This window comes from Lytechinus pictus, chromosome 10 (genome assembly GCF_037042905.1).
Source record: "Lytechinus pictus isolate F3 Inbred chromosome 10, Lp3.0, whole genome shotgun sequence".
In the NCBI taxonomy this organism is placed as follows: Eukaryota; Metazoa; Echinodermata; class Echinoidea; order Temnopleuroida; family Toxopneustidae; genus Lytechinus; species Lytechinus pictus.
The window spans coordinates 9,495,855-9,521,073 of record NC_087254.1 but is presented as its reverse complement, the minus strand read 5'-3'; the positions used below and the strand labels follow the sequence as shown (position 1 = coordinate 9,521,073).

Genomic DNA, 25,219 nt, shown 5'->3' with positions numbered 1-25,219 from the left:
CGTTGATAAGATGTGTTGAATCCAAGTTTACCAACCAGGCAACCACGTGGTTTAACTGTAACTTATTACATGTACCATTTTGTCTAATACCCATACAGGCAATTCCCATTTTGATCATTGTAGACACATTCTGTCCAACACCACTTACATTTAGTCAACATGATTGTAACAGGTGAACTGTTCATGAACTAATTTTCAGTTTACAAAGAACAAAAAGGTGAGACAAAGTCGAAATTAGACCGCCTGGGAATCAGACTAAATGACAGCCCAAAGTGAGTCTTAGACCAAGTGACAATGAGACCAAATTGATCAAATGGGTTCAGCCCATGTGGCATTTATATTATATTGGATGGCCCAGAATGGTATACCAGAAATATTCCACGAATCTGCAATTCGTGGAATATTGGCCCTAATGAGTGGAATATTTCTGAAATACATGTAAAGCCATCCAATATAATTATCATCTATCCCACCTCCCTCCCCCAAAAAGAGGGAGAAATGTGATTTAAGAAGTCATATCACTTATCACATTATGCCATTATCACTTCATAGAATCAATTTTGGTCAATAACATGCGACTTGCATGTACACTGTAGTTCATTATGACGCCATTGAGCGTAGTTGTGCTCTATGCTGTGCTTTGCATTGCTTTCATTCTTGTACACGTTTATATTTCACACATTTGCGCACGCACCTTAAACTGTTGAATATGCTCTCGTATTCGATAGCAAATATTGTACAGGAGCCTATGGGATATTCGTCGGATTTTTCAGTCCTGTTTTAGGGATACGCTCTGATATTGCACGAGCAATTGATACAGACCAAAATATGTGTTCTTAATGTATGGCTAGAACGCTCTATATAGATGATGATAGACAATCTTAGTAGCACATGTACATGTAGACTAATTGTTTTTAGACAGGATGTTAACCTTGCCATCAAGATGGAACATTAAGTCGTGATCATGGTTACTTACATCCACCGGGTGACTGACCAGTGGGTCTAAAAATAAGGCTAATTCCTCTATTGTCCTTTTGCCATTATAAGGTTTGAACAGAATAGTCGTACAATACACTGGTTGGAGAGAAAATGGGACCAAACAGATATTGCATGAATGGACAATGAAATTAGTAGTAATAATAAATCAAAATTTCGCTTTTATTTAGTGCTTAATACATCCAAACAATGTCTTTTAGCCTTTTACAGATTTATTTTTACCCCGGACATCAGATTTTTGTGAGCTTCCAAATTCAATCCATGATATTTATGGAGACAGATTGTTTTCAAATGCCCTTAATCAAATTATGATTTTTTTTTAATGGCTGTAATACGGTCAGGGCACCAATTTGTGTGTAGCCAATTAGATTCACTCCTGTGCACAAGAGTGCGGGAGTTCAAAAATTTAGGGCAAACATTGGTATTTAGTGCATTCAACTTTACAAATTTTTAGGAAGTTTCTCAATTCTACTCAATGGCCAGAAATACTTGTACATTTGATTTTCCTATATTTCTCTTGAAAAAAATTCTCCATTAATATGAGAAGTTGAATAGCTTCCTACATTTCATTGTCTAAATCATTTGATCTTATATTGTCCACTTTCTGGCACATCCAAGAGTACATGATTATTCGATTCGATTATATTGGTCCATAAAAACAATGATGTCATCAGTCACATGACCCTACTAATGTTGTTGTCAAGTCATCAGAACCATTACAACAGATTGTGTCTTGCAATTCCTTTGGTCCATCAAAACGATGTCGCAAGTCACATGACCCGTCCCTTCATCCAACCATCGTTCATCAATGCTTGAGCAGTCGAAAATAGACTTTCCAACCTTCTACTAACATTATTGTCAAGCCTTAGAACCATTACAACAGATTGTGTCTTGTAATTCCATTGGTCCATCAAAACGATGTCACCAGTCACATGACCTGTCCTTTCATCCATCCAACCATCATTCATCAATCTTTGAGCAGTCAAAAATAGGCTTTTTCAATCCCCTAATAATGTCATTACGAAAGGTTGTCGTGTCTTGTAATTCCAATGGTCCATCGAAACGACAATATCACTAGTCACATGACCCATCCTTCCATCCATCGTTCATCAATCTTTGAGCAATCAAAAGGCGGCCTTTTTCAACCTACAAACGTCACTATGAAGCCTACAAAACCATTATGAGAGGTGGTATCTTGTAATTCCATCGGTCCATCAAAACAACGATGTCACCAGTCACATGACCCGTCCTTCCATCCGTCCAACCATCGTTCATCAATCTTTGAGCAATCAAAAATAGGCTTTTCCAATCTCCTACTGACGTCATTATGAAGCCTACAGAACCACTGTGAGAGGTTTTGCCTTGTACTCGTATCTGGTTGGTTTGTCTTTAATCTAAGGATGATAAAAGAATGGGATTATTAATTTGGTAAAGATCATGATAATTATGTATGTCAAGTCTGTCAGATTTGACACTCCTGTTTTCGTTATCACAGCTGCTTCTTATTTTCTTCTTATTTATTTATTTATTAAAATATTCGGCACTTCAAACATATTCAAGATTACAAAAGCAATATCAAACCCTGTATTTATATTAGTTTTTGAGAATTTGCCCAAATGAGTCTACCACTATTTTAATTATCACACTTGGCGTGATAAAATGACCTGCGACTCTGTAAGAGAACACGAGGGGCGGCATCACCATAAGTTGGAGATGTAGTTGTGTAGATTAGGGGAAGATAAAGTTCAAAGACTTAATTTCAAAGAAATTCATCGAAAAAAACGGCCTATAGCAATCACAAAAGCCATCCAGGATAATAAGGCAATGCAGTATTCTGAAGTCAGCTATAACTTGTGCTATGGTCTAACTCTGTGCCAAAATTATGGAAAGCCGAAAAATAAATGTTAAAAATCTTGTTAACAGTGTATGTTTCTTATAGTCGCTGTGCTCTTTCATTCGGGACAGAGTGGCGAAGAAAACTAATTCAGTTACAATTCCTAGATGTTTATGAATGATATGTGTGACATAAGAGCTGATTAATGAAACCTGCACTGTAAAGAGGTTTGTGTCACCATTGTTTCTCCATAGTTAAACAACAACTTAGACGACAGTTTGAATTAAACCAGAGTTCAGAGAATACAGGCCTATAAGTTTTCAACATAGAACACAGGGAGCAGCATCATCAAAAGTTAAGTGTGATGATTATACCAAGATACACCTCCATACCAAATTTGGGAAAAAATATGAGAAATGAGCCTACGAAATGCACGCAAGAATATGATGCTATGATGGTTGCGTGATGCTGCTGAATCCGAAAAAGCTTTCGACATTCTGTTGGGGGAAGGGGAGGGGGATACAAGGAACTTTACAGCGCCTAGTGCAAATTGCTCTACATTTTCTAATCTACTCACTTTCCCCTGAGGTCCTCTGCACAGTCTTCACACGGGTAAAACTTTGAGAAGAGATTAATAAATTGTGTCATTTCCGACTGCTGCGTCTGAGTTGGTTGGTCTGGATAGTAAGCCGCCATGGTGTGCAAGAAGGACCAGGTGTTCCGACCAAGCTCTTCACGGTCTAACGGACATTCTCGGTCCGTCCTCTCACCCTGAGCAGGAATGGTCCCCTGAGAGTTGGATCCCTGTAAAGATTTTGTTAATAAGAATTTGTGAAAAAATTTGTCCAACAACTCACTTTCTTGAAAGTGTTATTTACTAATGCTACCACAAAATTTACTGCAATGACATACTTGTATCATCGATTGGGTTGATAATGAAATAGGTGAACACAATATTAAAAACACAAATAAATTAATAAGACAAACATATCAGAAAGACGAATGTATTATAAGAAAGAGATGAATATATTGAAAAGGAAAAATGTATGATGAAATATAAATACACTGTAAAAAGGGACAAAGATATTGAAAATAATTTTCTTCTTTGATTATTTCAATTAAGATTAATGGAATAATTGAATATGTATCAAACTACTGTAAACAACTCATGGCTTTGACCTTCTGTTTTTACAAAATCCCTTTCCTGAGTAATTTTGTTCAAATTGGCAGCGACTACGTGTACTTTTTCATCTTCAAACGCTTTGGATCAAGAGCCTGATCACCACTTTGATCATGCACAGGACAGGTGATCCACAATTACCGGTAAATGCTTTTGTTCTATTCAGCTTTATACTTTAAATAGTGCGACCATTGTCACTGGATTCCAATGTCAAGTAGCAACCCCATCTGTGTGCATTCATAGAGCCAAGGCCAGGAATGCTTAACATCTGTTCCTTCTGTCATTGCTGCGAAATGTGATTCTCTCTCTAAGGAACAACCAGCCAGTTGGGCTCAAACATGGGAGAAACCTCATCATCAATAGCCATACTTTACTCATTGCACTGAATAGAACGTTGTCATCTCGTGACGATGTGTACAATTTCTCCTAGTCATCCTCATTTTCTCATTACACTCGGCAAGAGGCTTTTCAACATTGGTGGATTATAACATATTGGATTTTCCACAGTTACATTTTCATCAAAAGGAAATTGACTTTTCTTGCATCCTTTGTTTCTACATATGAATATCCATCGCTTGTGCTATCCAAGTGGGAACTGTGCAATATTGTTTGGAGACACTTCACACAGCCTCATCAATGTACTTTGCCAAGGGACAGTCATGATTACAGTGTGACTTTCTACATTTGTAATTATCAGGAGCCGTGGTGTGTGGAGGAGCCGTGGTGTAGTGGTTCTGACTCTCGCCTTGTAAACAGAGGGTCGTGTGTTCGAATCCCACCGCGGTCTGGCGTCCTTTGGCAAGGCGTTAATCCACACTTTGCCACTCTTGACCCAGGTGCTAATTGGGTACCCGATAGGATGTGAAAGTCATTGTAGCTTGTCCAGTACTGTGTGCGCCTCACCGGCGACTGACTGGAATACTCCCCAGGGAGTGGAGGATGTGCACACATTGTGTGCGGGAATGACTGATTGAATCCGATGACTGGGGTAATAATATATCTGTAAAGCGCTTAGACACGTCGTTCCGATGTATTAAGCGCTATATAAAAAAACGGATTATTATTATTATTATATCAGGCTCCATGTACAGTTTGCATATGTAAATTATTGAACTTCTTTCAAATTTGGAGTACTTACATTGTATCTACTACTTCTGCATCAAGCACTTAAAGGCTGGTAAGTTTATATATATTTCTTTCCATTTCAGTGACCACAGGCACGTAGAATATTTCTAATTTGATGTCGCTTTAAAAGATTTCCAAATGTATGTTTTCGAAGGTATTGCATTTACATGGGCATTTTCACGGTAACTGACGTTACACAGCACAATTTTACACACTTCTCATTGTGTGTATGATTATCTCCTAAACAACAAATGATGGGAGTTTGTCGATAACAAAAAAAAATGAAAAAATATTGTGAAAAGACGGAAGAGACTTGTCCCGATGTTTACGCCGCCATCTTGTTTCTTATTGTACTTCCCCAACGTTACGGACGCGAGCGTCGCGTAACAATTCATAACAAAAATGGCCGATCGAGACTAGCCTGGAGGCGTCTGGGGAGTGAAAGACTTATACTGTACGTATGGTCACTCCCCTAACGCCTGGCACTGTCCCCTATACTATCCTACACACCGAGGGAAAATGCAACTATAGAAATGCGCCAAACTGCTAGTTATGTTTAGATTCTAGCTTTAAAACTTATGTACATGGGTAAAAATATTGGTTGGCAACGTTTGGCAAAAAATTAGTGTTGATGGATTTGAAATGACGAATAAATTAATATGAATAAGAAAAGTAGAAGAGAGTTCACTTACACTTGTTGACATCGCCATCTTTGATCCTTTGTAATTGCAACCTAGTTACGTGACGCGTATAGAGGGCGGCAAAATCATGAGCGGTGCTAGATTAAAAAGTGCTAAAATGTCCCGCTTCAACCACTGAACTAGAAATACGTGGAAGCCGTGTACACCCAAGCAAAACATCGCTGGCGAACTCGATAAGTCACATGACCGCCGCCATTTTGCTAGGTCAATTGTTCGAGAACGCGCCGCGCCGTAGATGGCAAAATGCAATATGTTTTCTCTATGTATTTCTAGTTCAGTGGTTGAAGCGGGACATTTTAGCACTTTTTAATCTAGCACCGCTCATGATTTTGCCGCCCTCTATACGCGTCACGTAACTAGGTTGCAATTAAAAGGATCAAAGATGGCGATGTCAACAAGTGTAAGTGAACTCTCTTCTACTTTTTTTATTCATATTAATTTATTCGTCATTTCAAATCCATCAACACTTATTTTTTGCCAAACGTTGCCAACCAATATTTTTACCCATGTACATAAGTTTTAAAGCTAGAATCTAAACATAACTAGCAGTTTGGCGCATTTCTATAGTTGCATTTTCCCTCGGTGTGTAGGATAGTATAGGGGACAGTGCCAGGCGTTAGGGGAGTGACCATACGTACAGTATAAGTCTTTCACTCCCCAGACGCCTCCAGGCTAATCGAGACGGGGGTAGGAGAGAACTTTTCGTTTTTTGAGGTTCCAGTCTGTGCCCAGATGTCAGGAAACTGCCACTCGTTAGACCTTCATCCATATAATCGTGGTAAGTGCATAATTTCCGTTTCACAATTCATTTGGAGAAATATTTAGACCATAAATCACCCTAGTCCCGTGAGTATGGTAAAATACACGGTAAGCCCCTGGGCTCCCGCCCGCTGCGCTCGCGGGCGGGAGCTCCCTGGGTTACCTGGCTACGTGTGAGTGGCAAAGGCCAAGATCAAGTTACTGAAGAATGAATTTGACGCCATTTACTTACATTTGGAACTGGAAAACCTGGCGGTAACATCACTCCCTTATCTTTAGCAAAACTTCTGAAGTCGGTACATGCTCTGCATGGTCTTTTTTTACTCTGTTTCTGCTCGGAACTTGTGCTGCTCGTGTGCTCCATGGGCGCTGCCATCTTGAAACTGATGATGCAATCTCCACATTAAATTGCGGAATTGCGCCAGCTCAGTGTAGTGCGATACCGGTACGGTACATACATAGAGATGTATACTAACTACATCTCTATGGGTACATACCACATTATTCACCTTCTTCTTCTGTCTTGTGTTGAGTTGTACCAACCAGTCAGAAAATGACTATTTTTGCCACTGCTTTGATTTGGAGCTTTCTTTGAGAGGATGGAAACTTCTTTCCCTTCATCCTTTTTTTTTCTATTTTACTTTCTCTTTTTTTTCCCTTCTCATTTTTTTTCATTTTTTTTTCTCCTTTTGTTTCTTCTGTCAATTTTTCTTTTTTCTTTGTCTTTTTTTCTTTTCTTTTTTTATTTTTTTTCTACCTCTTTTCTTTTTTTTCCTTTCTTTTTTCTGTTTTCTTTTATTTTCTTATGCTTTTTCTTATTTTTTTCTTCTCTCTTTTCTCTATTTCTTTTCTTCTTTTTTTTTCTCTAGGCCTACTTCTTTTTTCCTCTTTTCCTTTTCTTGTCTTTTTCTTTTTTTTTCTTCTTTAATTCCTTTCTTTTTTTTTCTCTTTTTTGTTTCCTTTTGCTTTTGTTTTGATTGCAGATAAGAATTCTGATCACTGATCTGAATAGTATTCAGATCAGTGCTTCTGATCTTTTTCGGGGGGGGCCGGGGGGGTTACTATTTTTGCCACGACTATTATGTTGGTGTTTTTCTTTCTCAAGCAATAAACACCGATTTCATCTTTTCTTTTCTCTTTCATTTTATTTTCTCCTCTTTTTTATTTTTTAGTTAGTTTCCAACCTAATGACATCTTTCTTTCTTTCCTTTCCCTTCATTCCTTTCTCGTGTTTTTATTTTCTTTTATTTCCTTTTCTTTTTTTTTCTTTTCTATTTTCCTTGTTTTTTCGATTTTCTTGTCTTAGGCTTATATTTCATGCTATCACTTAAATTCTTATTGTAGTACTGGAAAAATGCAGAGATCTGTACCCGAGTTATCCAGGGACTGTCTTATCCAAGTTCGATCCTCAGAAATAGATCCTATTCATATAGCGCACCTCTTCCGGCAACAGTGGTCGTTGTTCATGGTATAGGGTAGGGGCTATTTTATCCCCGCGACGGACCCTGATCGCTTTGCAAGGCAGGCGCGATATCCATTAGACCACAATGTTTCTCATAAACTCATCAGTCAAAGAATGAAAATAATCTCAAATTGACTTATGACAGTGAAGATTGGCATAGTGATATGCATCTATAAATTGCCTTTTTTGAGGATGATTCATTAATGTAAATGAGTATTTAGGAAAACGTACATTAAGAGTATAAGCTCAGCTACAATATATCGATTTGAATATGCAATCGATGGGCTAATGATTTCATGTCCCCACTTTCCCTTTTCTTATGTTTATTATTACACGAAATCACAGATATTTTACATTTTTTGATAGAAGTGTGTATGATAAGTCTTTCTTAAAACAAAATAAGATGGAGAAATGATTATCTTATTCATTCAATCATTAGTCTCAATTCAATTTTTGTTTTCACTTTAGGAGGACACAATTTCATTAAATATAATTTCGTATATTAAACTAAAGAAAAATGGGATATGAAATTATCAAATTGCTCATTGCATATTCATGAAGACATGCATGCATAAAACTGTCTTCACTGCCATGCTATTCCCCGCCCGTTTATGATGAAATTTTCATTGGTTTGTTTGTCTCAATACAATCTGGCAAGATTGATCATGGCATATCCTTCAATTTTTGTCTCGCCTGCGTAGCGGAGCGAGACATAGGTATCACTATTTCCGGCGTCGTCGTCGTCGTCGTCGTCAACAATTGTGTTGTACACCCAATAACTTTCTATAGCTTCGAGGTGGGATCACCAAATTCATACCAGAGGTCCATCTCCTGAAGGCACAGGTCAAGTTCGAATATTAGTCGAATGTGAATAAGGTCAAAGGTCAATGAACTTTCCATGACTGGCACTGCGTGCTGTGTTGTACACATACTAACTTTCTATAGCTTCGAGTTGGGATCGCAAAATTCATACCAGAGGTCCATCTCCTGAAGGCACAGATCAAGTTCGAATATGAGTCGAAATGTGAATAAGGTCAAAGGTCAATGAACTTTTCATGACTGGCACTGTGCTGTGTTGTACACACAATAACTTTCTATAGCTTCGAGTTGGGATCGCAAAATTCATACCAGAGGTCCATCTCCTGAAGGCACAGGTCAAGTTCGAATATTAGTCGAATGTGAATAAGGTCAAAGGTCAATGAACTTTCCATGACTGGCACTGTGCTGTGTTGTACACACAATAACTTTCTATAGCTTCGAGTTGGGATCGCAAAATTCATACCAGAGGTCCATCTCCTGAAGGCACAGATCAAGTTCGAATATTAGCCGAATGTGAATAAGGTCAAAGGTCAATGAACTTTCCATGACTGGCACTGTGCTGTGTTGTACACACAATAACTTTCTATAGCTTCGAGGTGAGATCGCCAAATTCATAACAGAGGTCCATCTCTTGAAGGTGCAGGTCAAGTTCAAATGTGAGCCGAATTTGAATAAGGTCAAAGGTCAATGAACTTTTCATGACTGGCACTGTGCTGTGCTTTACACACAATAACTTTCTATATCTTCGAGGTAGGATTGCCAAATTCATACAAGAGGTCCATCTTTTGAAGGGGCAGGTCAAGTTCGAATGTGAGTTGAATTTGATTAAGGTCAAAGGTCAATGAACTTTCCAGACTGGCACTGTGCTGTGTTGTACACATAATAACTTTTTATATCTTCGAGGTAGGATTGCCAAATTCATACAAGAGGTCCATCTTTTGAAGGGGCAGGTCAAGTTCGAATGTGAGTTGAATTTGATTAAGGTCAAAGGTCAATGAACTTTCCAGACTGGCACTGTGCTGTGTTGTACACATAATAACTTTTTATATCTTCGAGGTAGGATTGCCAAATTCATACAAGAGGTCCATCTCTTGAAGGTGCAGGTCAAGTTCAAATGTGAGTTGAATTTGATTAAGGTCAAAGGTCAATGAACTTTCACACTACTTTGTTCCTCTAGTGACATGAACTTTATAATTTTATACTTTTTAACACTAACATTTTACTTCAGAACTCAGTACTCTCTATACCTGAACCAGATTTTGTATTTTACTTGTTTATTCTTTAAAAACTGTTTTTATTTATTTAATGAGCTATAGTTCTTGGCACCATTTATAATATTCACACAAATTTGCCAATGGTACAATAGAAAAGCTGTCAAAGTTTCTTAAATGTTACCCTTCAGATTTGACATGCAGAAGTCTCTTCATGACTGCAATATGCAGGCGAGACAACGCTTGGCGTTTGCCTTGTTTTTAGAAATATTTCTCTTGTTTTCTTGATTTTTTTTTTTTTTTGGGGGGGGGGTGTTTAACCTGCTTCATTTATAAAAGCCACCTTGATGACCTTGGAATGAACTTCAGAAGCTGAATCTTGAGTAGATTCGAACATGTGTGTATCTCTGCAGGCCTATGAAAAATATGCTAAAAGACCTTTGCGGGGAAAATAAACGTTACGAAGAGCACCATCATAATAAAGGAGAGGGAACTGACCCAAAGTGTGTATTATGTCCACTGAACTAGAAATTCGTATTTCTAGTTCAGTGGTTATGTCCTCTGACTCGTTATACAAATGTGTAGGTGTGTGGTCTCAGACTGTGAGTTATAATATACCTATTGAGATAATTATTCATAATACAGTGAATAAATTAGCCTATAATTTCTTTATACATAAACATTGAAATGTTTTGAGAAGTATTTGTTTCGCTCCTTGATAGGTCTATAACATGATCACATCGGTATGATTGTATGGAGTAGCGACTTAAGTGTTTCATTCAGAGGGGCATACACTGCAAAAAACGCTGGTGTTGATTTAACACCAGCCCGGAATCTATATATGTCCACACCAGAGAAGTGTTAAACAACACGGGTTTCCTTTTGGTCTAACACCAGATAGGTGTTTATACAACACTAATTAGTATCAAAAGAGCATCGGTTTGATTCCAAACTGTTGTTGTTTCACTACTTCTCTGGTGTGGACATATACAGATTCCGGGTTCGTGTTAAATCAACACCGGAGTTTTTGCAGTGTATAAACAAATATTGAATTACGGGTTATGATCCTGGCTTGGTTTGAGTAGTTTAAGGACTTGAGGTGGTGCTTTTATGGCTGCTGGCTCGTATTTGCTTGAAGAAAATACTTACATTTGGCAGTGTAGTTTTATCTTTTACGCAACATTTATCTTTTACACAACACAAGGAATCATACATATAGGTAAATCAATCTTATCACGAATTGATATATTGTCAAAGTATAGGATTATTATGGAGCCTCTTCAGCTCCATCTCTCTGGAATGCACTTCCACTGAGGATCCGAACAATTGAATCGCTTGAGGCATTTAAAGAGTATTATTCTGTTTTCTTCTTACTTTTGTTAGATATGTTAATGTATTTTCCCCCTGTAATCCTCCATCCCTCTGCGCCTCGGAATAGTTTATTAGATAGATGGCGCATAATAAATGCTGTGTTTATTATCATTATTATTATTATTTACCATAGATTTATGATTGGTTGTATTTCCAAGAATCATTCTATATATCTTGGCACAGGTTGATCATTCATTTATGTTTTGTTTTCCCCTCTATAAGTGTTGCTAGATCGATTCATGGACTCGATTCCACTTGGTTGATTTCAGTTGGAAACCCCAAATAATCTGCTTATCTGACTGTTGAAAAATTATAATTTTTGTCGCTATAATTTTGCTTATAAGCATTTTATTAAAACGTCGGATCCCTCATCGGACACCCGCGCTAATTTCATAATATTCCTTGCATAATCATACTCCCTTTATTCCATTCTTCACTCGCTCTTTCTACTTCTCATCTGTCTTTCTACCTCTCTCTCTCCGTTCTATCCTCCTTCTCACTCTCTTCCTCTCTCCCTCCCCTCTATTTTCCTTCCTTTTCTTTTCCCATGCCAATGTCTACCTCATACACTTGCAATCAGATCATGTTTGCATTTAAAATCCAAATTTCTTACGAACAGTGAAAGCTTTCCCCTTATTATACAGACACGTCATTTTGTCGACGTTTTGGCAAGTAAACAAATGAACAAACATAAAAAGATTTGCATCAATTTGCATGTAACGTCTAACCGTTATGCAAAGACTCTCAAAGCAAACACGTCCATCCCTCATTTATAAAATAGCTTCTGGTCATGTGTTTAACGTCGTGTTTCTTTTTGAACCCTTAAGAATTTTGGGTATCGTTTTCACGAAAATACCCATCACCGTGTTTCCTTACCGAAATCCTGTATGATCAGTGTTCCAAAAGTCAGGACCAAAGTGGTGCGTGAAAACGGGGTAGGTTAAACTTCAATCATTCTAGGTTCTTATACAGCAAATAATATAGTAAAGAAGCAAACAAGTGCCCGAGTCCCGAATCAAAACCTTTTGTGATACCTCTTGTAATCCTATCCGTAATTATTTACTCAAGAAGCGCCCCTCTTAAGGTTTAAAATCCATCTCAAAATAGATGCCCAATCCAGATATTTGAGACAAGGATTACTCTGTTTTGTCAATAATAAGTTCACGTATCTTGAGGCATTTCGAATTCTTCTTAATAAGGCAACATTTTACCATGCCCATGATTGACTATGCGTTTACAATATCAATCTTGATAATAATAAATCCATAATTATTAATATTGTACATGCACACACATCTTATTTGTGACATCCATATTACTTTTGACCTAACTTGATATAATGAAGCAAATGATAATAACAACAACAACAACAACAACATCGATAATGAAAATAACAATCAATGACGTATTGAGCAAAACATTTTTTTTGGGGCCCGGGGTCAAATTCCTAAAGAGCCTCAAGCGAGCGAGCGAAAATTTTAACATCATTAAAAGATCATCTATAATTTTGTAATAAATTTTGGCATAACCCTTCCCTTTCCTCTCCCTTCTATTCCCTTTCCTTTCCTTTTTTTTTTACTCCCTTTACATTTATTTTTTGGTTTGTGGAACTTTTGGTATACCAGTGTACCAAGTCCCCCCCCCCCCCTCATACCATATTGACATTGATAACAATGAAAATAACAAAGACTATGGTAAAGGAATAGAATGGCATGAAACAACTATTTCACAATGAATATTGCAATGTGGATAGAAAAATATGTATCGCTGATGAAATTGCGGCGAGGTTATAACCATCAACATGATCAAAATAAGCAATAATTGTCATTTTGTTACATATTTTTTTGTTTTACTCATATTTCCCATGGCCTTCTATTTCACGATGAATATTGAAATGTGGATAGAAAAATCTGTAACGTTGATGAAATCGTGGCGAGGTTAAAACCATCAACATGATCAGAATAAGCAATATATAAAATATATAACAGTTATAATTGTTTATTTGAAATGAATATATAACTGTCCTATTTCATTACATAATTTTGTTTTGCTCATATTTCCCATGACATTCAACATTGTATCGCAGTTTGTGACACAAAGACGTTCGCTTATATCATCTTGACCCAGATTGTTTTGGCAATGGGAAGGTTTATGCGGTCAGGATGTAATGACAAAATTATCACCTAATCACATATAGAAAATATCAATTTCTGGAGCTACCCCTCCCATGATTATGTTAAAGTGAAACGGAAATGACTAAATGACCAAGGTAATGAATGTTAAATTCGACTGCAACATTGGTGTAAAAATCAATTTTATCATCATAATTGATATTGGAGGCCGTAACATGTATCTATGATAAATAATTGTTTCTCGTGGCTAATTTTCTCAGCAGTTGTATATAATCTGTCTGAACTGCCACCGGACGACAAAATATTTGCACACACCAAATGTTACATTTTTTTCAATTAACAAAGTAATATTTTAGTAATACTGAATACTGATATACATATAAAATATATATTCAAAATAAATCATGATAAACCATATTAGGATAATCAAATTTGGACAAAATTAATGGTTCTAGGTAAAATAATACTCTGCAATGAAAAAAGGACAATGTAGGGTATTATACCGGATTTTAAAACTTGTAGGAATGCTTTTTTCTCAATTATTGATAGGGTATAGTGTGAATAATGGAAACATGTATGATTCGTCGGACTTTAAAGGTTTAGCACTTTCATTTCACCGCCTTAAAATCACCATAAAGGCAACACAGCAATTGATCATTTAATTGATTAATCAATTACATTTTTAGAATGGTAATGTTTTCAAGATCTTCCCCTTTGACTTCGTTTTGTTCAAGATGTTACTAAGGTTCTCTCCCATACCACTTGCAGTTTTAATCCCTCTGAATTCACACTTTTAACTTCGATTTGTTACAAACTTGGTTTCTATTAACCCAACCGATTACCTATCCGAAAAACAAACATCAAATTTCCAGAATTTGCAAAGGGAAGTCCCTCAAAGATTATCCCGTCTATTCGTGTACACTTTCGGCGATTTCCAAGTTGTATGGCTTCGGAGACTTGTCTGGATCAATTATCATCATTTGCATATAACAGACTATAGTCTGTAATTACCAGTTTTCAAAGGGAACCGTGCGGAGGACGCTTCTCTAATAATCAATGTAAATACAAAATACAAGACTTGAATTTCCCTCCTAAACTTCGAGTGCTTCATTGATTATAATCTTTGGGGTTCAATATCTGAGTCGTTTGAGAGTTGAGTTCTTCATCCATCGTAAGTATTGGTAAGAAGTGATATTGATTACCCTCATAAATCTTACATCACTGATATACGAAGCCCGAGCAAAGTAAGTCAGTGTTCACTTGCTTCCCTCGTTATGGTACGGATGAGCTGGATGCCATATTGCACCCCTCCCCTCTCTCTCTCCCCCATCCATATTGCGCGAAGTGCGAAAGCTTCTAATTTTTCTTTCTTATTCTAATAAGAAAAGAGATCACTTGTTGGCACATTTCTTTATCGCTTCTATTATGACACCTCCTGTATATTGACGCAACTGCCCCCAATTGCATGTGACAAAATAAAATAATTATTTCAAATGGGCACTGGCAACTGGGTGCATCATGCAACGCTCAAAAGCAGTTGACGAGAGACACTGTATATCCCTCTAGTTTTTCGCGCGAAGCCCTGACATTATTATACACGTTTCATCAAAGATGAGTCTTTTCAATGCATTTATAATCTGTGAAAATGCAATGCCCACGTCATCTTTTTCCTACCGAGTATTATCCCGTTTCAGTCTAATGGGGGCGTTACTTTTTTTATATTATGGTCTCAAAATCTATCAGAGGTCTTTTTTTTTTGCGACTGGAAAATTGTTTATTTATAGGGGTAAGGGGTATAACTGAAATCTTGATCAGCCGGACCGTCTCAAAGAATGTTAAGTCCAACTATGACGCGCTCATACCAGCACATGCTAAATAATTTCATCTCTGAGTGTTGCAAAGATCTATCAGATACTTTAACAATCGATAACAGAGTATTGACTAAACTGCTCAGCAGAGCATCCTCATTTCTTCCCGTCAATATAAGTCTTACGTAACAATCTTTGGTTGATAATGGAAGCGAAGCCGGTCCGTCATACACACGTATAACATGTGAAACAGAGTGGGATGTCATGTGTAAAAGTGCAAAGTCACACGGCGTTCAAATTGACTATTTTCGATTGTGCGAGGAATGCCTGCTGTATCCCGTTGCCGGTCGATCTCACTGATGTGACAGTGTGTATACCAATTGATCTTGTGGTTATAATGATACCCCATAATTATGTCGTGCATTTATTGGGGCTATACTGATTATGCGACTTGTTCCTATTCAACCCGGCCTTCGGGGTGGCCGAGGGCACTGGGCCATAATGGAAGGTTAGATGGGTGTTGGGGTGGGGCTGCTCCCCAAAAGAAAAGTTTTTTTCCTTGAATTTCCTAGAATATTTGACCAAATTGAATTTTCGTATCTCAAATCTAAGACAAATTCGATTATCATGATCAAAAGTGGGTGTTTTGGTGAGGCTTGCTTGCTTCGCTTGGTCGCATTGATAAAAAAATGGTTGACCGTGTCCGGAACTCACCTCATCCTCATTTTTAGGGGGGGTCATAGCAGAGCTTTAATCATGACCACAACTTCACAATATTTTCCGAAATCCAGTCGGTATTTTTCAAAGATTATTACAATGAATGTCGGGTTCTAACGTATGATTTCGATTTAAAAAAAAAGATTTCTTCGAAAATACTAACACCTGGTTGAAATTTGAAAAATGAATTATAATATCACAAAGAGTCCTGTATCGGGTAGTGATTCGAATGCTGCTTGTTGTGATATGAACAGCGGTGTTGGTCATGGTGATGAGGTTCAGGGGCGGTGATGCAAGCTAGTGCAGGGGCAACCACCCCTTTGAGATAGTGAAAAAAAATTGATGATGATGATGGTGATGGTAAATGGTATTGGAAATGGTAATGTTGATGGTGGTTGTGATGGTGGGGTGGTAATATAGGTTTGGTGTTGATATTTGAGGTGGTGGTGGTGGTTTTAGTGGTGATGGTGGTTTATGTTGATGATGGAGGTTGTGGTGGTAATGGTAATGCTTGCAGTGGTGATGGTGGATGATGGTGGTGATGATGGTGATGATCATGATGGTGATGATTATGATGGTGGTGGTTGCGGTGATAACAGTGGTGATGGTGGTGGTGGTGCTGCTGCTGCTGCTGCTGATGATAATGATTATGGTGATGGTGGTGGTGGTGCATGTTGATGTGATAATGTTCACCAAAATTAACTTTTAAAGAATGTACCTCTAACCATCACAATTAAGCATTTTCGTAATTTAGTATACTTTTCTTCTCAACCAATGGTATTAAATCAATCAATCATCCACTCCCCAGTCACTATTCTTACATTCACTTTCATTTTTTCCAAGCATCCCTCTTCTTTCTTTTCAAATCCCCACTGTCCCCTACGCCATGGATGAATGAAACCTTTCAAACCCCGGCTTGGCCCGGCCGAACTTCTTGAGTGCAATAATCTTTACCTTAATCAATGCTCATTTGCATGAGATTAAAAGCCAAGACATCTTTTATATATCTGCGTTGTGTACGACCACGAGCACCCGAGCGAAACGTTTCAATATACTCCTATCTTGTTTACATCGCTCGGTATACAATAGCGCAATAGAGTATTATGCGTCGAAATTTCAAATGTCGCAACACCATGTGCTAGCACGGAAGATCTTTATATCGCCCCTCTCACCCGTTTTCATTTCTTGTCTTTTGGGATAACAGATAATGACTACTATGATTTTCTTAAATCATTTTCGAGATGCAAGCGAAAGATATCAATTCCTTGTCGGCCTAAAAGTAAGGCAATATTACCTTGCAATACATGGAAAGATAAGTGAAAAGAATAGAAATGTATCGTTTCCAATGTAAAACATATTCACCGCTTTCTACTATTTTATATTCCTTGAGTCAAATGTGTATTTAGAAGGCCATGCAAGTCCAGCATCAAATTGAAAGTTGAATTAATAATGAAACATCCTGACAACTATTAAATTTTGTTGTAAAATAAGTTAAAGTTCTCTCAAGTTTTACAATTTTTAAAGAAATTGGTGTTAGGTGTTACGCATAATGAGGTCAGTAGTCAGTAGTAGAACCGCCCTGCCCCTTGCCCCCCCCCCCCCCCATTTAGAAGTGATAATGAATATACACGTTTTTGACAAGCAGACAAACCAAAACTGAACGTTCCGTCACATATTTCTTTCACGTTATTTTCCACTCTTTTTTTTCATTTTCACGGTCATCTTTCTCGCTCTCCCTATCTTATTTCGTTATAATTAAGCGCCAGAATATTGCTTGACAGCGATTCGCAAGCAACCTCGAACAATTGGCTAATAATGAACCTCGAGGGTATAATTAGAGATGACAATGGGTCCGCCCGTGACTTTATGTAAAATAATGGGGCACAATCTCGTGAGCATGAGCAGCATCTTTTAAAACTCAAGCCTTGATCATCTTAATTACAGTTACATTAGGCATGTTAGGATAAATGAGGTACATGTGATGTGGATCAGTTGATAAGTGTCCGAACTTTGAATCACGAGGTCCGGGGTTCGAATCCCACCGCAGCACTCTCGTCCTTTGGCAACTTGAAGGCGTTTATCTACATTTGCCACTCTCCACTCAGGTGTAGTAAATGGGTACCCGGTAGGAAGGAATTCCTTGAATGCTCGAGTGTCCGATCAGGGGAGAATGAACAGCTGAGAGGCCTTTGAGGAAAATTGGTGAACCGGGCCAGCAGATCGTCCTAAGATTCGGAGCTGACGAAAAATCGCAAATTTATGTCGTTTGTCCATAGTCCAGCGCCGGCTGCACAGAAACGTTGTTAGCCTAACAGTGCGCTATCAGTAAGCCCAGTCACATCTTTCGGATTGTGAAGTCAAAACATTGATTTCAATGTGACAGTAATGCATCGTTGTAACATTAGGCATCGCTGCCACATTACCGGTTGTAACAAGCCTCTGTTAGCGTATTGTTAGCGCTAACAACGTTTCTGTGCGGTCAGTACAGGACGACACTGCTGTTTTGATTCACCGATTTTCGCCAAAGGCTTCTTTGTCATGAAGAGCTTTTGACAATAGATTCTCAACGTTCCAGAATGCGTCTGCGTAGTGTTGCGGAAACTCCCTTATGACTCTACGTGCACCGGGTAACACCACAGTGTATGCCATTTAGTGTAGCTCATTCGTCACCAAAGGAAGGCATATGCCTACCTCATTAAAACAAAAGTTCGCATGAAAGAAACATCCTCATGAAAATTTGAATTACTCGGCAAATAGGCCTATTTGGCATGGGCTGTTAAGAACACACAATTCATTAGCATGCAAATAATGCTCATTCAACAGAATGGGCATATTAAATAGTGATCATAGATGACACGTTAAACCCGCCCGATATTGATCTTGTCATCAAGCTAATACATCGTCAAACTACTAATAAGTGTAGCAGATCACGCGGAGTTGTGGGAGTGGAAAGGGCTTTAGGGCAGCACCCCCCCCCCACACACACACACACTTTTATGAGAAGACAATTCACTTTCATCTAATCTCAGGAAAAATGACCCAATCAAATAGTCAATTACCATTATGTTTTTTTTTTATTCAGCTCGTCCTCTTTCTTCCAGCATTTCATAATGAAATGTCGAATTTGCTTCTGCGCTTCGCGCGGGGAAAGATGTCATTCCTTCCTGCTCCCCCAATAAATTCTACAATTCTATTTCTGTAAATGAAAGTGTTTTCGAATCCGTCAATTTGTGAAATTTCTTACAATATTTAAACTCCCAAAACTATATAATGAAGTAAATCCACACTATGTTCATTTCCGTTGGTCTTGCTCTAGGAGGAGCTATTTCTTAAGATATTGCCAAATTTGCTGTTGTCATTTTCCTTATTTAAAAACCCTTTAATTGTTGGCTCCGTTAAAGCCTTTGTAGTTTCAATTTATTTTGTTTGTTTGTATATGTTCAAAAAGAAAACAAAATCCCACATCAGGGTTCCGATGGAACCTTAGCCCCCATGTACCCCCTCTTTTTTTCTTTTTTTTCTTCGCTTGTCATTTTTTCTCCTTTTTTGCCAAATGCTTCTTTCATGTCTATCGTGGTGATCTGTTATTTTCACCCTTTCTCCTTGGAAGAGTATTCGTTACATCAATCGCCGCACCCCCTCCCCCACCAAAGTCAACCCTTGACCCACCCTGCCCCGTCAAGATGGTTAACAATCCTCGAAATTGCATGATTAAGTTCTGCTTATTGTGCCATTTGTTGTAGACAATAATTGCTTTAACGGGTTGAAAACCAAACTAATTTTTTCTATAATCCTCTATGGTTATTTTAACAGTCATTATTTTAACCACCTAAATAAGTCTCAAATTGCTAATTTACAAAGAAAACTATCTACGTGACACTTAAAATGATGACCTTCACTCCCATACAGTATTAATAACGTGTGTCATTAAAAAGTCATGAATATTTATGCTGAAAATCTAATGATGTATATTATTTTTTCAAGGTCTTGATAGATAGATGGATGGATGGATATATAGACAGACAGACAGACAGACAGATAGATAGATAGATAGATAGATAGATAGATAGATAGATAGATAGATAGATAGATAGATAGATAGATAGATAGATAGATAGATAGATAGATAGATAGATATATAGATAGACAGACAGACAGACAGATAGACATAGAGACAGACAGACAGATAGATAGATAGATAGATAGATAGATAGATAGATAGATAGATAGATAGATAGATAGATTTGAATGATTGATTGATTTTATTAATGACTGAATGATTGATTGATTGATTGCTAATTTGAATATCAATCACTTATTGAATATCAATCACTTATTGAATATGTATTTATTCAATGTTGAATTTTGTTCATGCTTTTATTTAAATTGAATTAATTTATCTTGTACTTATTTGTATTATGTTGAAGAATGAAAATATAAATTGAATTGAATTGAGTTGAAATGATTGATTGATTGATTGATTGACTGAATGAATGATTGATTGATTGATCGATTGATTTATTAATTGATTGATTGATTGATGGATTGATTGAGTGAGTGAGTGATTGAGTGAGTTTACGATTTATTATGTTATTGATTGGTCGATTGATTAATTGAATAATTGATTAAGACATGTAGGGGAAGGCGGGGTAAGTTGTGACACTTTCTGCATTTTGCATGTTAGAATTGATATAACTAATAATATTATAGAAATAAGTACCTTGCCTTTAAATTTGATTCTTGGGATTTTTTTTTCACCAATATATAACGTTTTACCGCCACACTGAAAGTCATTGTGACCTTTGAAAAAAAACAATGTCAAATGGCTCAACTTGCCCCATCTGTGGGGTAAGTTGTGCCACCTTTTGGGGTAAGTTGAGCCACAAAAACTATGAGGGAAGAACCAGCATGTCAATTTTTTATTTAAAGTCCTTTCACTTGCTAATTCTCTGTAAATACTAACATCCTCTAAAAGTAAAAGAACTGTCATGTGAATTTGCTCCTTTCTGCCTGCATATCAATGACTTTTAAGGTTTGCTTGTTATTTTATTATACATTACCATAAGAATTACCATGGCTCAACTTGCCCCATGTTGGCTGGCTTAAATAACCTCAGTCCGAACTTAATGCGATATTTTCACATCCATACATTTCTTATGCATTCATCATATAAAATACTATGACAAGAATGAGAATCCATACCTGGACTAACAATATTGTTCTTATTTCTTTATTATATTTGAAGACGTGTGTAAGTAAAAGACACTGATCGATTTCAGACCATTTTTTACTTTTTGGGGCTGAAATTTGTATTTTTCCCTCTAAAAAGTGTTTTTTATTTCAAAGTTGAAAACAATGTGGCGGGGTTAAGGGTTATGTAATGGGTCATCAATACATGACACCACCACAATGTCTGACTCATTCATTATTGGCCTGGGGGTGGTGGCTCAACTTGCCCCTATGCTCAACTTACCCCGCCTTCCCCTACTCCCCAAATACAATCAAACGAATATAGGCTTTGGTCGTTTCTTTTCAAATATACATTGCCTCCTCATCATTCTCACCCCTTGGTCTCTCCTTCAACTCTCTTCCTTCATTTTTTTGCTATTCTCATCAGGTTGTATGTCTCCTCTCGGTCCCGTCTCATTTCCACGCATGTCAAGTACAGGAGACAAGTCACGATCGTAATGAAAGGTATAATGTCTCGGTCACATTTGCTCTACGGCGACCGTACGGCGAGTCGAAAACAGCCGTTTTATTCATTTTTATGCAAACCCCACTATTATGTAGCTGGTACAAACATTTTGAAACGGCTGTTTTCGACTTGCCTTACGGCCGCCGTAGAGCAAATGTGACCGAGGTATTAAGGTGAAATATTAATGAGACTGTGGTAATGAACTATCACCTGATTACTCCTGCCATTACCAGTCCTTTCAAATGAGATATATGGCTGGGTGCAATTCAGGATTTTTAGCGGGCGTGCATCAATTTTTAAACACGCGCCTTAAAGTATAATTTATTTTGTACTCAAACGTAACTTTAGATGGTGTAAAGTGAGAGGGACGAATAGAAAGAGAGAGAGAGATAGAGAGAAAGAAATACATAAATCAACCTGGTTAAAGGGGAATCCAGCCTTGGCCATCAAATGTTGTGTTGGGAAGGAGAAAAATAAATTAAACAGAATGGTGAAAGTTTGAAAGAAATCGGACAAGCAATAAGAAAGTTATAGCTGCTTTAATATTGAGATCACTAATAATATGTAGATTTCAAATTGGCAACTGGGTAAGTAAATTATGACAAAGGGCAAGGACAACTTTCCCATAGGCCATGTACTTTATTATCAGGGATTTGTGGTTTTCTCCTAAGTACCCATTCCCCTGGGGCAGTAATCTAAATATAACCCAGGTATAATGTTTTATGTCCTCATGCAAGAAAAGTATTATTTGAAATAAAACTTTAGGGAAAAATGACATTTTAGCCATAATATGTATTGGAGTACATGGAAGAGTAGTCCTTGCCTTACATCACTATGACATTCCATATGCGGCCAATTTGAAGTCTCCATGGGTATAGCTACACTCTAAAAACTGGAGTGCTAATTTAGCTCTTAAGGAGCGTGTATAGTGACTGAACTTCGGAGTGCTGATTTTCTCGTTCAAATTTGAACTAAAAAATCAGCACTCCGAAGTGCAGTCACTATACACGCTCTTTAAGAGCTGAATTAGCACTTCGTTTTTTAGAGTGTAGTGATTACCAATATTTACAACTTTTAAAAATTCATAACTTTCTTGTTTTTTTTCCCAATATTATTCAAACGTTCACCTATCAACTTGTCTGATTTTTCTTTTCCTTACAAAAACAAGTTTTAGTTGGGTTGGATTCCCCTTTAAAGTTCACCATGGCAAAAGTTAATTTTAAAAATAGAAAAAACAATGAATATTGCCAAAGGTTTGATAAAAATCCTGAAAATGAATGTTCCTGAAAAAATAAACAAAATAAGTCACAACTAACCATTAAAATATTGAAATTTGTGCATTTTATATTACATACGGAACAGCTGTTAGTTATTGACGTCTCAAATCCGCAATTTAAAATTCGAATAACTTCCTTAATCTTTAATGGATTTTCATAAAACCAATATTTTTATCATTTTTTTTTCTATTTTTATAACAAACTTTTCTTCAGGGTAAACTTACCCTTTAAAATCGAAAAAAATGTAGAGGTAATAAGTAATTAGTAATAAGAGGGAAATGGCAAAATGGATAGAAAGAGATAGGGAGAGGAATGCAAAAGATTAGGGGAAAGGAGTGATAGAGAAAGTGTGTATTATTGATAATTGTTTATATCGCGCAATTTCCATTTGTATAATTATACTCAACTGCGCATTACAATAATGTTATCATAATTACCCGGCTATACAGTGCGTATCAATAAAAAGTTTACACTTAGATAAAATCCTGTAAAATTGTATATTTGTAACATTCTGAAGACTTTTCCACATTTTAACATTGGTACAGATCCATTTAAGCAAATTACGATATAACTGTCGAAAAATATTTCCGCTTGAGTGAGCACCACATACTTTTAAAAATTTTGGGAAAAAGGATTTGTGCAGAACTTTGAAATAGTTATGCGAATAAAAGTAGACCTTAATCATGAAGAACACGTGGAATTTAGCTAGTAAAATTGATTTGAAGATATCTTTTACCTTTTTAACTTGTTTCCTTGCCCAAAACTTTTCGAAGAGTGCATTGCGCCCACCCCACTCCCCACACACCGAGGCCATCGTGACGATATTGATAGCTTTACACTGAGCTGTGATTTACATGAAATGGCTTAGGCTTGATTTTCATTTTGTTAATCATTGTCAAACTTGGGGAAAAGTGTGGAGAATCAAGTATTAAATCAAACATGAAATGTAAACCCACTTTAAATGATAAAAACTTAGTGAAAAAATGTTGGAGATGTCTGATATAAACTTTTGTTCAGATTCAGTAATATCCTCAGATCCAGCTGACACAAAAAGGGTAAAAGTTGTGCTTACTAAGTGTTGAAATTTCAATTTGGGTGGCAAAATTGTTACAAAATGCTTGACTAAAAGTGCAAGGGAAATGTATGAGAATTGTTTCGCAGGGTAAGTTTGATTTCGCCCTTTCCACTTGACACAGCGTGAAAACGAGCATTTCTGCGCAAACGGATTTCTGTGAGCTTTACACAAATGGACAGTGCTCACTCAAGTGTAAAATTTTGTCAAAACTTTTACTTTTATTGGATAGATGAGACCCAAACCCAAGATTATATGTGAAAAAATTACCCACATGTTGCATATTTTTTAATTCCCAGGGCTTTTTCAAAGTGTAAACTTTTTTTTTATACGCACTGTATAGCCATGCTGCCTAAAGGTGCTCTGGCATTCGAGGAATTTCTTCCTACCGGTTACCCATTCACCTCACCTGGGTTGAGTGCAGCACAATGTGGGTAAATTTCTTGCAGAATGAAAAGACACCATGGCTGGGAATCGACCCCACGTCCCTCAGATTGAAAGACGGGAATCATAACCACTATAGTCCACGACGCCCCCACCAGACCAGGGGGCGTTTCATGAAAGGGCTTGTCAGACGTTTATCCGACAAGTATACTGTTTAAATCCGAGAGTTACTATGGTAACAGTGACTCTCAGCCAATCATTCTCAAGGAAAGTTGTCAGACCTGACAACTTGTCTGTCAGATGAAAATCTTCCCAGATTACTATAATTACGAAAGAAGAGTTGGTGAGATGGCCTGACAAGACAGTGGGTAATTTAATAACACGTTCATGACGTTAGTTCAGAGAAGTCAATTATATAGATATTTCAAGACAAAAGGTCATCATGATTATAATTATCAGAGTAATTGTCATGATAGAACTATAGACACGATATATAGAAATGGGAGAGGGGTCTGGGGAAAGAAACAAAAATGGGGTTGAAATTGGGTTTAAAATGTCACAACTTTCTTATTTTACATCCGATTTTGATGAAATTTTCAGTGTTATGCTTGTTGGATTTTTTTTTTAAATTCAAATCAACTTTTTGTTGGGGTGGACTTGCCCTTCAACAAGAGGA

General features: G+C 37.2%; 1 protein-coding gene across 1 annotated transcript; it reads right to left on the bottom strand.

The window, feature by feature from the left end:
* Positions 1–77: 77 nt before the first annotated feature.
* Positions 78–7,194, bottom strand: LOC129269718 (FAD-linked sulfhydryl oxidase ALR-like). Its single transcript, XM_064105288.1, has 3 exons — positions 6,828–7,194; positions 3,408–3,634; positions 78–2,390 (listed from the first exon to the last, which is right to left on the bottom strand). Exons 1-3 carry the CDS (start codon positions 6,969–6,971, stop codon positions 2,225–2,227), a joined length of 537 nt encoding a protein of 178 aa, XP_063961358.1. The 5' UTR covers positions 6,972–7,194; the 3' UTR covers positions 78–2,224.
* Between the last annotated feature and the right edge of the window lie 18,025 nt (positions 7,195–25,219).